General features: G+C 36.3%; 1 protein-coding gene across 2 annotated transcripts in view; it reads right to left on the bottom strand.

Annotated features, from left to right (window-relative positions):
- Window positions 1-17,248, bottom strand: part of CBLB (Cbl proto-oncogene B, E3 ubiquitin protein ligase) — a 326,701-nt gene that overhangs the window by 168,589 nt on the left and 140,864 nt on the right. For both annotated transcript variants that reach the window (XM_006872287.1, XM_006872286.1), the window contains exon 3: window positions 11,397-11,543. In XM_006872287.1, the coding sequence (XP_006872349.1) occupies window positions 11,397-11,543 (147 nt within the window). The remainder of the gene's footprint in view (window positions 1-11,396; window positions 11,544-17,248) is intronic.

Here is a 17,248-nt window from a genome sequence, read left to right as displayed (position 1 = left end):
CTGAAGAAAATTAAAATAGGTCCACTAGAGTCAAAAGACGACCTTGACCATATCCCACCTGAATTTAGAGATCATCTCAAAAGTAAATTTGAACCCCCTTCCAAGACTAAAACTCAATGGGAACACATGCTCTGAATGGTGACCACGTTCATCACCAATAAGGGGAAGTGAGGGAAAAATAGCAATGAAGCTACGAGCTAAGCCCTACAACATTCAGTAGACTCCTGTGAACCAAGTGGAGACCTGGTCGGCCATCAGTGTGACAAGACCTGGGGACTCTTGGGCCCAGAGTCAGTGACATAGCCACAGAGGGCTAGAGTGGAGAGTAAAGCATCCAGCTGATATGAAGAGCGGATATGTGCATAAGAACACCCTCACTTGCAGATAATACCCACGTGACCTGGCTTCAATGACTGGATGATCAGAGCTCAACTAGAAGAAAGAAGAGGAAAAAAAGAGTAATCTGATACAATTTGATGAATTTGACCTACACCTATGGATACAGTAGCTCAATAGAGGGAACAAATCTTTACAGTGAGCATCATTTCCACCCCCTCCATACACAGAATAGACAGGGATGGCAACTTGGGGGAAGGGGGAGGAGGGAACCTAGATCCAGAGGGAATGGAGGAAGGGAGAATCTCCACTGAGTAATATCCAATCTGTCTGGGCGGGACTGATGACAGGAGATGGGGATAGGTCTGTTGAGATACAATAGTGAATAACTGTTAGCAGGACTGACTGCGAGTGTTGGAAATGTAAAGGCAGACATTTTATAGCAAAAGGAGGGGAGTGGTTGACTTTGCAGTCTAGGAGCTGAGGTCCCTGGGACCATCAAGGGAGAAGAACAGAGAGTGGGACCCTATCCAGAGAAGCAGTGAAGCCAGAGATGGAGGCAGAGATGATGACATGGAGAGACGGAGCTGCTGGGAACTTTAGACCCAGAAAGGGAGAGGGGCTGTGTGCTGACAACCAGGGGGCAGGCTTGGAGGGTATACCCTTTGGTTGGTTGATGATGCATGGAGGGGGTTGTAACCATGGCAATGAAACAATATACGATATCCGATAGGATAAATGTAAAGCTAATGTTCTCCCCTGTAAACTATCACTTAATTCACAATAAAACATTTTTCAAAATAAGTAAATTTGATGCATTACACACTAATGACCTAAAACCATGAGAGTTGTAGGATTACATAACATATATCATACATAAAGTAAAAGGTCATTGAAAACACAGGAAAGAAAGGAAAGACCAAAATGTAAAGTCAGAAGAGACTCTGAAACTTGCTCATTAGCGTAGAGAAACTAAAGCAAACAGAAAAAATAAGGAAGTAAAAAGTTGAACAGAAAATTTCAAAGGGCAATTTGAGAAAATAAAGTCAAGTATTATAAGACCAGGAGTTAGAAAACCAAAAGTACGCCCTCAGTATTACGCAAGCTGAAAGAAATAAAGAAAAAAAAAAAAAAAATTCCAAGCTTCGATTTGCAATACTGGAAGATTATACAAGCAAAGTATTGAATGATGCAGAAAGTATCAAAAGGAAATGGAAGAAATACAGAGTCACTGTACCAAAAAGAAATGGTTGATGTTAAATCATTTCAACAGGTTATATATGAACAAGAACAAATGAACTGAATAAAGAAGTCCAGGCTAAATTGAGGCAATGGGTAGGAAACAAAGCTCCAGGTATTGCTGGAATACAAATTAAAACTGTATTTGAATTTCATATAATTTAAAAGCACACATTTTATTGTACCCTTTGTTGTTATTCTGGAAACATAAAAATTTTATTTGTATAGTAGAAGCCATGTATAATTTATATATATATATATGAATGTATGCATATATATGGATAGATGGATGGAAGGATGGATGGAGGGAGGGAGTGAGGGATGGATAAAGGGAGGAAAGGAGGGAGAAAAGGAGGGAGGGAAGGAAGGAGGGAGGAAGAGATAGGTGGTAATTGTGTAGTCAAGAAGTATTCAGTAGCAAATTAGGAACAAGGATATACCATTAAATGGGTTTAGAGACCATTGCAAACACATCCACATGGCAGTATAAGTGACCCATCTTAAATGCAAATGTGACTACTTTCCTACTTAAAATTCATCAATGGGTACTCACAAGTATTTTTAAAAGTTTTAAAAGCCCAACTAAGCATATAAGAATGTACTAAGGGCAGAAACAGAAACATTTCCAAGCATATTTCAAGATTGCCAAAGAGTTTCAAGTACTCTAGTCCTTAAATTAGGGCAGTAGCTATTGTTGATCATAAACTATCACCTCATATTTTAACTCCATGTTCACCAAAGTATGTTCTGAGTATAGTATGGCTTCACATATAATATATATACCATGTCACAAGCATTCTCATCTGCCTGATAGTTGCACTTTTGTTGTTGTTATCACTATAAATTGCAAAATCATTACTCTGGATTATAGATGAATTCATAAGCTCAGTTAATTTAGCTATATCCTCCAAACATGCTATTTAAACATCAGGTTCATGGCTGAGAATGAGAACCTAAACCATGGTAATTTTACTGAGATTAATATCAGTACGCTATATAAGTAAAAGGGAAAGAGACTTGGTGGCACAGTGATTGAAATGTTTGGCTGCTGATGAAAAGGTTGGTAGTTAAATCCCACAAGTCACTCTGAGACTGAAAGATTATCTGCTTCCATAAGAAGTATAGCCTTGGAAACCCCATGGAGCAATTCTACTGCTATCCATCAACTCACAACAATGGATTAAGTAAATGGGGAAAAAGAAAAAAAAAGTTCAAAAGAGAAAAATGAAAGTCATGCATTACCTTGAGGTTAAAGCACACCTTTCTTTCTTTCGGTGGCCACTCACATCACTCATAAACGAACAGATTTCCAGATTTTTTTAAAAAACACATACACATCTAATTCAAATACCAACTCCCTGAGTAAGTAATTAACAGACTATTTGTGACATTCCTTAGGCACTTTGCTAACTGTACAAAACCAATTTTAAATATTTCTCATCCTTGAAAACTGACTTCCCCAATTTGAATGCATACTACTTATAAGTAGAAAATTACCATAATTTTTTTTTCTATCTAAGATCTTGGTACAACAAAACAGCTGCAATAAATGTCTTAAGTTTTGTTTCTTTAATGATATGAAAATATTTCATCTTAAAAGAGAGAGAGGAAAAAATGGGTTTGCGTTCTATTCAATTTCTTCTTTCTTTCCAAAGTTCGTTCTGCAAGTACTATTATACATCTCATTTTTATTTATTAAGTGGAATACAGACAAATTATGTTAGAAATTTTTACCCACTAAAGCAGTAAAGAAATTGGCCATTCTTTCTTATTAAAAGTGAAAAGAAAATACAGGAAACCAAAGGTCTGTACCACTTCCCCAGGTAATCAAAGGTAGAAGCAACTAATTGAAGTGAGCTTTAAACAGCTCATTTTTTCTTCCTACAGTAAGGAGGGCAGTTTCTGAAATTCTACTGTAATTCTGTATAGGGAGGTACACAATTTTTGAAAACAATAATTGTGGAGGTTATACTTCTACATCATTTGATCATATAAGGTCTAATATTACCTATAGCGTTTATAACTAATATGTATACTCAAAAAAGTTTGGATCAGCATTTAAAAATTTAAACTGTGTTTGCAAGAGAGCGCTTATTACATGCCAGGCATTGTTCTAACTGCCTTACAGTAAATTATAGTTCATTTTACCATTAGAGCAATCCTAGATGCTTGGTTGTATTACTATCATCCATAATTTATAAATGAGGAAATAAATGCATTTGTCCAAAGACACAGAGCTAGTAAAGGATGCAGCGTATATAATTACCAACCACACTACCTCCCATTCAAGCAAGCAAACAAGCCCTCCCTCTATCACAAACATACACATGATCTTCCACATTGCTCTGTGTAACTCATTTGGGTTACATTAATAACAGTCTTTGGAAAGTATATATGTGAGATATTATGCTGAGATACTTTAGGAAACACAAATATAAATAAGCCTGACTTCATAGAGCTTATAGTCCTGGTGTGATGATTTAGGATAAGCACTGGATGTGCTAACTGTAAGGTCAGTGGTTCAAACCCATCAGCCCCTCCTCAGATAATCTATGCACGTTGCTATGAGTTGGAAACAACTCAACGGCCCTTGAAAACCAACAACAACATAATTTAATGGGAAATAAGTAAACAAATCATTTCAATAAAGCAATTTCTTAAAAAAATAATAAAATTATAGGATACACAAGACCTTAAAGGCATTTAAGAAGTAAAAGATCCAGTTGTAATAATAAGGGAAAGGATCATAAGAGAGATGGATTTTTAAACCCAAATTCTGAAGTTAAAGGACAAAAATGTTCCATGATTTTTTTTAAAAAAGCAAAACCAAAGAATTCAACTTGACTAAAGAAAACCAAAACCAAAAACACAAATAAAAGAGACAGCCTAAATGCTAGAAAAGTACAAGCATTCACTCACACATCCAACCAACAACTACTGAGAAGTTTTATGAACATATTTTCCAAAAGACTCATTTGAAAACCCTTTAAAGACTGTTGAAGATTACATTGAAAATGATTTTGTATATGTCAAAGTACTGAACACAGCGTTAGACCTAATAAATGTGTTTGGCTTTACTAATTTTTTAAATAAAAAGCCATCAAGGAGCTTCACGTTTGAGCATGGAAGATATGTTTAGTTCCATATAAATTTAACTGTATTACAATTGTTGTTGGGTGCTGCCAAATAGATTCTGACTCACAGTGAGCCCATGTGACATGAAAGAAGCACCTCCATAGGGCTTACTTGGCTATAATTTTTAAGGAGAACATACAACCAAATCTTTTTCTAGCAGGGTGGCTGGGAGGATTCAGTCATCCTTTAGTTCTATTTAACTAAAGTACAACAGAAACACAAAGTAGACAGTACTGAAAGTTGAACATGTGAGAAGGTGTATACTAATGAGATACCAGATAAAGGGATTTCAGAACCAGACTTAAAAAGGGGTGTCAAAAAGTAGAAAACGGCAGTTGCTCTGGTGGGGGTTGCTGTTTGGCGGTCATGGTCGCTTCCGGCTTACCCCCTATGACACTAACGCTAAAGCAATTCATAAGAAGATAACAGGTTCTCCTTCTGTAAAGAAGGATTCTGCAAGCAATTCGACAGGTCCCAAATGATTCAGATCGCAAATACCAGAAGGACTGGGCAAGGGAAGAATTCAAAAGAAACAAAAGTGCTACGGAAGAGGATACAATCCAGACGATATTACCCAAAGCAATATGCAGCTCAAGGAGTTAGAAAAACACTTGCATTAGCAAAGTCTTATCTCTAGCATTATTTTGAAGGATTTTCTAAACCTCCATGTGTTTAACTGAGTTTAGGCTCAATGATGGGCAGCTAAAAGACAAGTTGGGTTGTTTGTATGTACAGAACTTGGGGAAAATAATAGCACGTGGAGTACGGCATGTCATAAAAGCAAAGAAAAAAGCATCCGAACAATCCTCAGCACTAAAAATATACACTGAATTTTGGAAATTTTTATGGATATATCAGAAGTTTCTGTAAGAAGCAAAAACCAGTACAGAAAATGGCCAGTAAATACATGAGAAGCTGCTTAACGTCCAGGGAAACACAAATGAAATCCACAAGAACCTAGTCCTTCACACCCTCTATGATAATTAAAACAAAAATGTACTAATGTTAAATGTTGGTGAGAATGTGAAAAAATCGGAATCCTCATACAATGCTGGTGGAAATGTAAAATGGTAAAGGTATTTTGGAATACAAATTGACAGTTCTCAAAAGAGTAAATATGTTTACCATATGACACAGCAATTCCATTCCTAGGTATACAGCTAAGAAAAAAGAAATGTATACATGAAACGTTGACAACAGCTTTCATAATAGCTCAAATGTGGATACAGTTCAAATATCCACTAATGATGATGAATGGATAAAGTATGGTATAACCATACAATAAAATTTTGGTATAACATGGATGAACCTTGAAAACATGTTGAGTGAAAAAAGCCAGTCACAAAAGATCACATGTTGTATAATCTCACTTGTATGAAATATCCAGAATCGGCAAATGTATGAAACAGCAGACAAGTGGTTGCCAGGATAGAATGGGAAGTAACTTCTAAGAGTTGCAAGGATTTTTATTTATTTTTTTGGGTGACGAAAATACTCTAAAATTAGATTATGGTGATGTTTGGGTAACTGAATATACTAAAATTCACTGAGTTATACAATAGTTTTTAAATGAATGTATTATGTGGTTAAGTGAATTACATCTTAGTAAACCCTTTAAGAAAAAACAACAGTATCAAAGCTTTCTAGCATGTGAGAAGCGCCTATAAATATTAGCATATTAAACATCCTTCTGTCATTTCCCTTTGAAATGTGCCATGGGTAGGAAGTTTTAAACACAAGTCAGGCATCTCTTTCTCTGGACTACAGAGAGACAGATGACTTTCTAAAATCTGAGGGACTCAGGACATAATTTCCTGATACCTGTATTACCAGTCATACAGCAATCTTGGCAGGAGAAACTAAGAGGCAATCCCCATTCTTACCTGAATTATCTGTCTTACATGGAATAGGGAAATGCTAGTAAAAGCACACATCTACCTAGAAAAAAATTTGTTTGGGATCATGTAGAGTAAGGATCCAAAATGGACCAAAAGCAGACTGTCACTCAGTACCAAAGGAGAAATCGCCATTGGCTGTTTTCTTGCTTATATCAAACATTTGGGAAATTATTTTGTGATTAAAGTGCATTGACAGCTATTGTTTACCAAGACAAGTAAATTACTTTTACCTACTTGTGTAAAAAGGACTGTGCTGTATCTCATATTTCAGTCTCATGGAGAAAAATACTAAAGGAAAGCAATACTTCCCCTTCAAATTACAACTGAAGGAAAAAAAAAGTAGAAAAGAAAGGAAAGTGAAGAGAATAGTCAAAGGAATAGGAACTCACGCAAAAGAAAATCAATTTGAAGATAATAAACCATTTCAGATTATAAGCAGAAATAGACATTATCCACCTAGCCCCATGTCAATTCAACTATTCACATACACTTAAAATTTATGAGTAGTCTCTACATCTTCCAGAAAATGTGTCAGACTACAGAAACAAAAAAGAAGCTTCTTGCCCTGAGTCAGTCTAGTGTGTTGGGAAGTACAGTAATGTCAGCCATGAACTGCAGTCTAGTAAGACAGAATGGAGCACAGGTACCTGGCATCACAAAGTAAGGATATCTGGTGGTAAGGGTATTAGGGTGGTGGTGGTGGTATGCTGTGGAGCTGGTTCCGATTCATAGGGACCCTGTATAGGGTTTCTGAAGCTGTGAATCTTTGTGAGAGCAGATTGCCTCATCTTTTCTCACGTGGAACAGCTGGCAGTTTTGACCTGCTGACCTTGAGGTTGGCAGCCCAATTCATAACCAATATGCTACCAGAGCTCCTTCAGATTAGGGCATTTAAGGAAATTTACAAAAAGGCAAGGGTGGGGCCTTGGTAACTGCCCAAGCAACTGAAACAAATGAAAGAAATAAAGACAATGGAGTGTGAAAAAACTGATGGAGTGTTGAGCATTTCTTTTTGCTTATTGGAGGATAAGTTGAGTACAGAGATATAGTTAAAAAGAAAAAACAAAAAAACAGTTCCTAAAGCCTTGTCATGTTAATGAGATTTTTAGACTTTACCTCAAAATCAATAATAATTCATGAAAGAACTTCAGACATAAGATTGAGATTAGCTTTGCTTTTTTAGAAACCTCACTGGTCACACAACTGAATAGGGTGGGTGTTACTGAAGATAGGAAAACCAGTTTGAGGCTGATGCAGTAATCCAGAGAACTTGAAGTTAAGTAAGAATGCGGAGGAAAATACACATAAGAAGATTCAGAAGTCATAATATATGGTGCTTGCTGAATTTTAATTTGATTGGAAATTCATGTCTAAATGCCAAGAAGTGCTTAGCATAGTAGAAAGGGAAGTGCTACCTGACTTGCTTGAACACTGACTGTCCAATCACATTACTGTGCCTTATTTATTTACTTATTTATTTTTTAACAGCATTTTTTGATCCTCATGATTAAAGTTTATGGATTATAAACTACTATGGTTTTATTTTGAAAATGCTATTGAAAGATATTTACTCAATAATGTTATTTCTCCTTTTTAGATGTTTCTACTATATCCTGTGTTAACAGACCAAGAAAGCAAACTCAGGACTGCACTATTAAAAGAGTAAATGAATTTGCATACAAATCTAATAATGTGAACTTCCAAACCAATCTGCCCTGATTCACTGTTGTTGTCAGTTGCCATGGAGTCTATTTAAGCTCAAGCTGACCCCCATGTGTGCTTTGTAGAACTGCTCCAGAAGGTTTTCATAGGGCTCCACAAAGTTGTGACCTTTCAGAAAGAGATCACCAGCACTGTCTCCCTAGTGCCTCTGGGTAGGTTCCATCTCAGCAAGTAATCGAGCACTTACCCATTCGTACCACCTGACAGACTACTAGACCCACTGTCATCGAGTCAATCCTACATAGGATTTCTGTGACAAAAAATCTTTATGGGAGCAGACAGCTTCATCTTTCTCCATGATGGGTTCCAATTGCTGACCTTATGGTTAACAGGCCAGTGCTTATCCTGCAGCATCACCAGGGCGCCTTCCTGACACCACGTGTTATTCATTTCCTCAGGTAGGGCTCCTAGAGTCTATCACTGGTCTAGGGCCCTGAGAAGGGAAGGCGAGCTCTTCTCAAAAACGTTCTCAAAATGGCAGAGAAGAACCAAAATGAGGCATTAGGCATATGATGGCTAAAGTTTGTTTTTTGTCTTTTCGCTAGTTTTTTGAAATCTCAGTCCTAAAATTGCCTTTAGAAGTCTTTTTTTTTAAGTCCTTTGAGCAGCAGGATCCAACTTTAATTCAACTCTATTTTTTTTCATATGTTGAGTCTGTTCCTTTTATAAAGAAAACAACAATAGTTCTAAATTAAAAGCTGATTTATAAAAATCATTATCTGTTTGACCATTTTTAGAACTAATCTCTCTGTTTCTGGAAACAATGCTGCTTTCCATTTAAAAGCACTGGTTTGGTCAAATGAAAGCATTCTTACATGGCCTCATTGTGTAGTGGGATAAATGGTAGAAATGCTTCAATATGAGAACTAAGTTATGGGAAAACACAAACAGTATTAGCAAATAATTTTAAAAAAAGGAAATCAACTGTTTGAAAGGGCACATCATTTATTTATTTGTTCTTATATTCAATAAAATAGTATGGAACTACAAGGTGAAATGTCATTGTGAATAAAAACATGGTTGCTCCAATGATCTAACAAAAGAATCTTTAACTTTGATGACTATATATAAGTGTCTGCAATTCTGACTTTGCAGACTGATGCATTAACCCACAGCACCACACCAGGACTCCTTGATGACTATAAACATATGTAAAATATTTAAAAGCAGCTTGACATTTGGTGCTCAGTCCAAATGTAAGTAAGTTAAAGACAAATTCAACTGCTTTCTCAATTCTGAAAAAAAAGGACACAGAGTTTATAAAAAGTTGGGCAAATAGGAAAAATATTTCATCAGTATTTCAAGAACCTTCCATTTTGTTGTTGTTGTTGAACTTTTTATTAAAAATTCTGTTGTATATAAGGTCAGAACTGACTCAACAGCATCTAACAATTTCGTGAAATGGGTGAAAGTTTACGTCACATCAGTTTTTCACTCAATGGTCTGATCTAATAGGATTTCATTAAAGTACTGGTAGAACAGAAATTTCAGATTCTTGATGTTGGTGTTTATAAATAAGAGGGAAGAAAAAAATGTTTCCAAAGCATAATTCTCTGTGGTTTGTGGTACCAGCAAAACAAGGTGACCCTCTTGAAAACCATGTGAGCAATCCATATATTAATGACATTATGACCTGTTGGTGTAGCGGGTTATGCGTTCGTATTGCTAACCACAAGGTCAGCAGTTCGACCAGCCACTCCATGGGAGGAAGATGAAGTTTTCTGTTCCTGTAAAGATGTACAGCCTATGAAACCCTATACGGAGTCAAAATGAGTCGAAAACAACTCAATGACACTTAACAACAGCAAACCATCACTCTCTATTCTGACCAGAGACACAATAGATAGTCCCTGGTCAAAATGGAGAGTGTTTTTATTGTTGTTAAGCGCCATGGAGTCAGTTCTGACTCATTGCGACCCTGTATAGGGTTTCTGAGCATTGGCTGGTGAGTTTGAATCGCCGACCTTGCAGCTCAAAACAACCTTGTGGTCCAGTTGAACAAAACTCAAGTTCTTAAAAAAAAATGTCAGACTTATTGGGCCAGCAGAGATTACAGGAACGCCTAGATACCCTTTACATTTACTAAAACCGCACCCAGATTTCACCTTTCAGATAATAAAAGAATGGCTCATAACATAAACAATATCACTCATGAGCACTCCAACTCCTTTAAAATTCATCTATATAAGATCTAACAGTCAACATTTACCTTAAAGATGAGAAAATAAGTATATGTATGTGGGTGGGGGTGGGGGTGCCTAGGGAAGGAGTAGAACACGAAAGCTATATTAGTGAAAATGGAATAATCAGAATGCAAATGAGAATACTGACACACTGTGAAAAATGTAACCAATGTTACTGAGCATTATGTACACTAAAAAACCAACGCACTGCCATGGAATTGATTCTGACTGCTAGAAACCCTATGGGACAGAGTAGAGCTACTCCTTAGGATATCCGGGACTGTAAATCTTTATGAGAGAAGACAGCCTCATCTTTCTGTGGAGAACTGGTGAGTTTAATATACCAACTTTTCAGTTAACAGGCCTCCAAGGAACAATATGCACAGAGATGGTAAAATGTGAATCTAATTTGCTGTGTAGACTTGCACCAAATAGTATTTAAAATTTGTTAAAGTTAAAAAAAATGCATACAGTAATTAACAAGCTTCTCACATATTAAACTTTAAAAATCCTTGTTAAACAAATACTATATAAACTGATAAGGAGCTCTGGTAGCGTAGTGGTTACGAATTGGGCTGCTAAGCTCACAGTCAGCAGTTCAAAACTACCAGCGGCTCCATGGGAGAAATATGAAGCTTTCTGCTTCCATAAAGATTTATAGCCTCGGAAACCGACTCCATGGCACATAACATATAAACTGATACTTTACAATATCATATAATGTATGAAACTTATATTTAGTGCTTAAACAGAATAATTACTAATCAAAACACTCAAATATATTCCCAAATTACACACATAAAATCTACACCATGTGGAAAGGGAGGCAGGACTATATTACCCTTCAAAGTTTTATCCAAACAATAAGAACAATTTTTCTTACTTTTCTCCAAAAAACTTTCTCCAGAATTCAGCGGCGTCAGCTTTTGTGATACGAAAATTATCTCCCTGGAATTGACCATTGGGAAAGATTGCTTTGATTTCTGCCAGCATATGACTGAAGATGAGGGAGAGTTTTGTGAGATTTCTTCTGTAGACACAAGGGGGAAAATGAAAGGGAAAATTCAATATACATACTCAAAAAAGTTTTAACTGGAATGGATATTTAGACAAATAAAAGGATACATAGTATCTAACTGTGCTTTTGTGGTCACCACTCCCTCAACTTATCAAGGCCCCAAAAACAATATTCATAAACTCAATGTACATGCACATTTCTAATAGATTATAATGAGGTTATTGATCTCACTGTCTAATGGCAGACATGTTTACCTAAAAACAATCATAATAGAATACAAATTCAAAACACAAAAGACATAGTGACTATCTATACTGGAACAATTTGCCATCAGAATCTAGAAAGGTAAGAAGTTGTTCAGGAGATGAAAGATCTAGAGTGGAGGGAAGGAAAGGGAGGTCAGGGGAGGAAAAGGCTATAGGAAAAACATGTACAAACATGAAGAGATGTGAAAAAGAACAAAATATTTGTATAATAAATACTTTGACATGGTTAGTGCAAATGAGGGGAGTCCTAGTGTGGCGCTGCAGGTTAATGCACTGGACAGCAAGTTCAGTTTGAACCACAAGGTCAGAGGTTCAAGCTTACTAGTCGCTCCTTGGAAACGCTATGTAGGGTAGCTATGAGTTGGAACCTACTGGACAGCAGTTAACAACAACAACAGTACAAATGAGAAGGTGAAAAGAGAAAATTGCATGACAGTTTGCTTGGGGAAGGACACAAAGAGGCATCTGACTCAATGGATAAAATTTTGTCACACCTTCCCAGCCCTCCCTAAAAATCAAATGATCTGATGATGGATTCCAGATGTGGACAAACTTTAGAAGCACCTTGCATAAGTCAACTGCGTTTTTCTAAATAAGAGAGCTACTGTTGTAAGGAATGGGGAGTCACGGGAACTAAAAAGAAGAGAAACATAATCAAATCTCTATTTTATACAGAAGTAGTGACAGTACAAGCAATGGATTAGAATAAAAGAAAAATTCTAAATTTCCATCTCAAATTCTGTAAATTTTTACATGATTTACAACATAATTCAGAGTTCAAAATAGTATCATTCTAGTTATTCTAATCACGGTAAGTTTCCAACATTATGTTAATCAAACAAAACTTCTAGTGCTACACACTCAAATGGTGGTACAATGGTTAAAGCAACTGACTGCTAAACAAAAGCTTTGGCAGTTCAAGCCCACCAGCCGCTATGGAAAAAAGGTATGACAGTCAGCTTCCATAGATTACAGCCTTGGAAACTGTATGGAGCAGTTGTACTCTATTCTATAGGATCACTAGGAGTCAGAAGTAAATTGCTAGTGATGGTTTAGACACTAAAAAACAACAACAACAACAACAAAAACTAAGACAAACATTACTAAAGAAATTGGCCTCTTTTAACTGATCTTGCTTCAAACTCCTATTTACCCAATAGGTACTTATGAGTTAGTTAGATATCTCAACAGGTAATTACAGAATTTATTTCAATTTTGAGGTTTTAGTTGCTTGCTTAGAGGGTGAGGTGATCAAAGAAAACATAAAGGAAAATTAACACAGGAAACCCCAGAAATTTTGCAATGAATATAAAATCAAGTAATGTTTCAAAAGACTTTTGACACTGAAAGTTATAGTCCCTTCCTTTCCTCATTTTTCTGTGGCATATTTTTGTTTAGCTACTCTCAAATAATATACATATATACACATACATTAAAAAATAACAACAACAAGAAAAAACATCTATCTTTGAGCAAAAAGACCATATACAATACACCTATCAGAAAGGTTAGGTGTATTCACTCTTTTGCAAAGGAAATATATAATTATAAAGGTCAATTATAATTTCCTAAAAAATATAAATACAAAGTAAATGAAGATATTCATGATAAAAATGTGGGAAAGGTAGGAGGGCAGGAAAGCTAAAAAGTACTATATCTTTTATATTTCACTATAGTCATTGCTACTGGAAAAACAAATATGTCTTATTTCCATAACCTGCATTAACTATGAGAGGATTTATAAAAGTAGGGACAGCACTTAAGGCCTTATTTTAGTGTTTGAAAAGCAAGAGTAAATGAACTGCAAAACTGTTAAGATTATACCGGAGGTTTCAATATTTTCTAAAGATTCATCGGCACAATTCAACCTGATACCAGTCTCATAATTAGTTGAATCTTTGCTACTAATCAGATCTCCAATTTACATCAACGCATCCTCATTTAAATGATGCTCGATATAAGATATTTAATATTAGGAAATCACAAGAAAACTCTAACTATGTCAAAAAAGCAATACATGGCCAAAAGCAACTCACTTTTGAGAATAAGTATAAGGAAGAACATCGAGTCATTTCCAAAATCTGCAATGAATTTAATTTTCCTAATTAGGCTAAAGGTTACTTTTTCACCAAAAGTCCAATTTATACATAGAAAAAAACAACAAAAAAATCAAGATGGTTATAATTAGGGTGAGCCAACTGTTCTTTATTTTCAGAAAGGATTGCTCTCTGTCCATTTGTTTCTTTGTTCTTTAATTACATCCAAATGTTTTTTTCTATTTTATTTGTTAGACTAAAGTATGAAGCACAATGCCAATGATTACCCTTTTGGAATGGTTAAAACACGGGGTATGAAAGATCAAACTTTAAAAACAAAATTTTTTTTTAAAATCTTTATAATTTAGGGTCTAGAAGCACATGTACTATTAGTAGCTACTAAATAATTCACTACTTAATTATTAACTGTGTATGTACTGGCTTCCCTAAGTGCCAGCCAGTCAGTCAGTTCCAACTCACAACGACCATGTATAGTATTTCTGAGGAGCGGCTGGTGAGTCTGGACTGCCGGCCCTGCGGTTCAAATCGACCTTCTTAAGGTCCAGCGATTATTCTACATGCCACACTAGAGCGCCTATGAAACTTTAAATAAGTCAAAATGATGTGAAGCAAAAATCATTCACCATTAGTAACATGAAAGACTTTTTTAGTGTCCCCAGAAACAAAATATACCATATGAAAGAACATTTAAAACCTAAATCAACACTATGATGTTCACAAACACAATGCAAGTAAAGGAGCTTAGTAGCACCACTCTTGCTGTTCCAGGTATATGCTGCTTCTTTTACAACTTGTTGCAAAAGTGGTGAATGCTAGCTTCACTTTTTGCCTATATCGTAAACGCAAATGTCCTCTTCAATTAGCAAAACAGGTACTACTATAAATCTTTCCTAAAAACAAAGTGATTTAAAATGAACTTTCAAACATGGGTATATATCTATGGTGCTATTTTCTTAATATAAGTTAATTATTACTTTATTGCTTATCTTTTCTCATCAACTATAAAGCTATGGGCAGTCCTGGTGTGGCATTGTAAGACAAGCACAGGGCCAAAAAGTCGGTTTGAGCCACAAGGTCAGCAATTCAGATCCACCATCCCTTCCTTGGAAACCCTATACATGGTTGCTCTGAGTCAGAACCAATTGTTGTTAGGTGCCATAGAGTTGGTACCAACCCATAGCGACCTTATGCACAGCAGAACGAAACACTGCCCGATCCTGGGCCAGCCTCACTACTGTTGCCACGCTTGAGTCCATCCATGCTGCCACTTGGCCAATCCATCTCATTGGGGGTCTTTCTCTTCTTCTCTGACCCTCCACCTTACCAAACATGATACACTTCTCAAGTGACTGCCCCCTCGTGACAACTAGATGACACTGAACAACGACAACAAAACTATGGTGGTTTGGATATTACTGTGATGCTGGAAGTTAGGCCATCGGTATTTTAAATACCAGCAGGGTCTTCCATAGTGCACAGTATTCAGTGGAGCTTCCATAGTAAGACAGACTAGGAAGAAGGAGAGATGGACTACTTCTGAATGATTAGTCACTCTAAACCTTATGAATAGCAGCAGCACATTGTCAGATACACTGCTGGAAAAAGAGCTCCTCAGGTTACAAGGCACTCAGAATTCTACTGAAGAACAGTTGCCTCATCAAAGTAGAGATGACCATAATGATGTGAATGACGTAAAGCTTTCAGAACCTTCATTTGCTGATGGGGCCAAACTCAAAATAAGGAGAAACACCTGCAAACATCATTAATAATCAGAGTCATGTGACATGAATATGAATCCAGGAAAAACTGGAAATTGCCAAAAATGAAATTAATAAAGATAGATACCCTAGACAACAAATACAAAGCTATAAGAAACTCTATTTTACATTCATTCTTTAGAGAAGCTGAATGAAATTAATGCTTTTTAAAATATTAAAAGCATCAATTCTGTTAGCTGCCTCACCATGATCCTATGCACAACAGAATGAAGCCCTGCCTGATCCTGCCCTGACAACTGTTATGTCTGAGCTCACTGTTGTTGTCATTGTGTTCATCCATCTGTGAGTCTTCCTTTTTTTGGTTGAACCTCCACTTGACCAGGGATGATGTTCTCTTCCAAGGACTGATACTTCCTGGCAACTTGTCCAAACAATGAAATACAAAGTCTTTGCCACCATCAATTCTAAGGAACATTCTGGTTCTTTCCAGATTCTTTACCAACACCGTAATTCAAATGCATTGATTCTTCTGCAGTCTTTTTTATTCATTTCCCAACTTTCACATGCATATGTTGTTGTCATTGGTGTTGTTAAGTGCTGTCAAGTCAGTATGATCCATAGTAACCCTGTTTAGTGTTTCAAAGGAGCAGCTGGTGAGCTTAAATCACCGATCTTGCAGCCTAGCACATTAACCCACACCAGGACTCCAAGAGACTGAAAATACTATGCCTTATGTCAGGCACACCTCAAAGTGGCACCTTTGCTCTTTAACACTTTAAAGAAGTCTACAGAAAATTTCTTGACTGCTGCTTTCATGAGTGTTGATTGTTGATCCAAGTAGAAGGAAGTCTTTTTCTCCATTTATCATGATGTTATTTACTGGTTCAATGGTGAGGATTTTTGTTTTCTTTACTTTGAGGTGCAATCCATACTGAAGGCTGTAGTCTTAGAACTCCAGCATTAAGTACTTTAAGTCCTCTTCTCTTACAGCAAAGATGTGTCATCTGCACAGCTTATCCAGGTTGTTAATGAGCCTTCATTCAATCCTGATGCCACGTTCTTCTTCATATAGATCAGCATCTCATATTATTTACTCAGCATACAGACTGAACAAGCATGGTGAAAGGATACAATGCTAGCACACACATTTCCTGATTTTAAACCATTCAGTATCCCTTTGTTCTGTTTGAATAACTGCTTCTTGGTCTTTCAATATGCTCCTCATTAGCAAAATTAAAATGTCTGGAAAACCCATTTTCACAATGCTATCCATACATAGCTTGTTATGATTAATACAGTCACATGCCTTTGCACAGTGAATAAAATGCATGAGTAAACATTTTTTTGTTATTCTTTGCAACAATTTCTCTTTCATATCCTCTTCTGAATTCAAATTGAATTTCCGACAGCTCCTTATTGATGTACTAATGCAGTCATTTCTGAATTATCTTCAGTAAAATTTTAATTGCATGTGATATTAATGATATTGTCATATAATTTTCCCACTCTGTCACCTTTCTTTGAAATGGGCACAAGCTTCATCTCTTCTAATTGGTTGGCCAATTAGCTGTCTTCCAAATTTCTATTAAACTCTATTTATTTGTATGCATGTATATATATATGGAGCTTTGGTAGTGTTGTTGTTGTTGTTGTTAAGTGCCATCGAGTCGGGTCCG

Source organism: Chrysochloris asiatica, unplaced genomic scaffold, assembly GCF_000296735.1.
Source record: "Chrysochloris asiatica unplaced genomic scaffold, ChrAsi1.0 scaffold00191, whole genome shotgun sequence".
NCBI lineage: Eukaryota > Metazoa > Chordata > Mammalia > Afrosoricida > Chrysochloridae > Chrysochloris > Chrysochloris asiatica.
The sequence above is the reverse complement of the archived record's forward strand: the minus strand, read 5'-3'. Positions and strand labels throughout refer to the sequence as shown.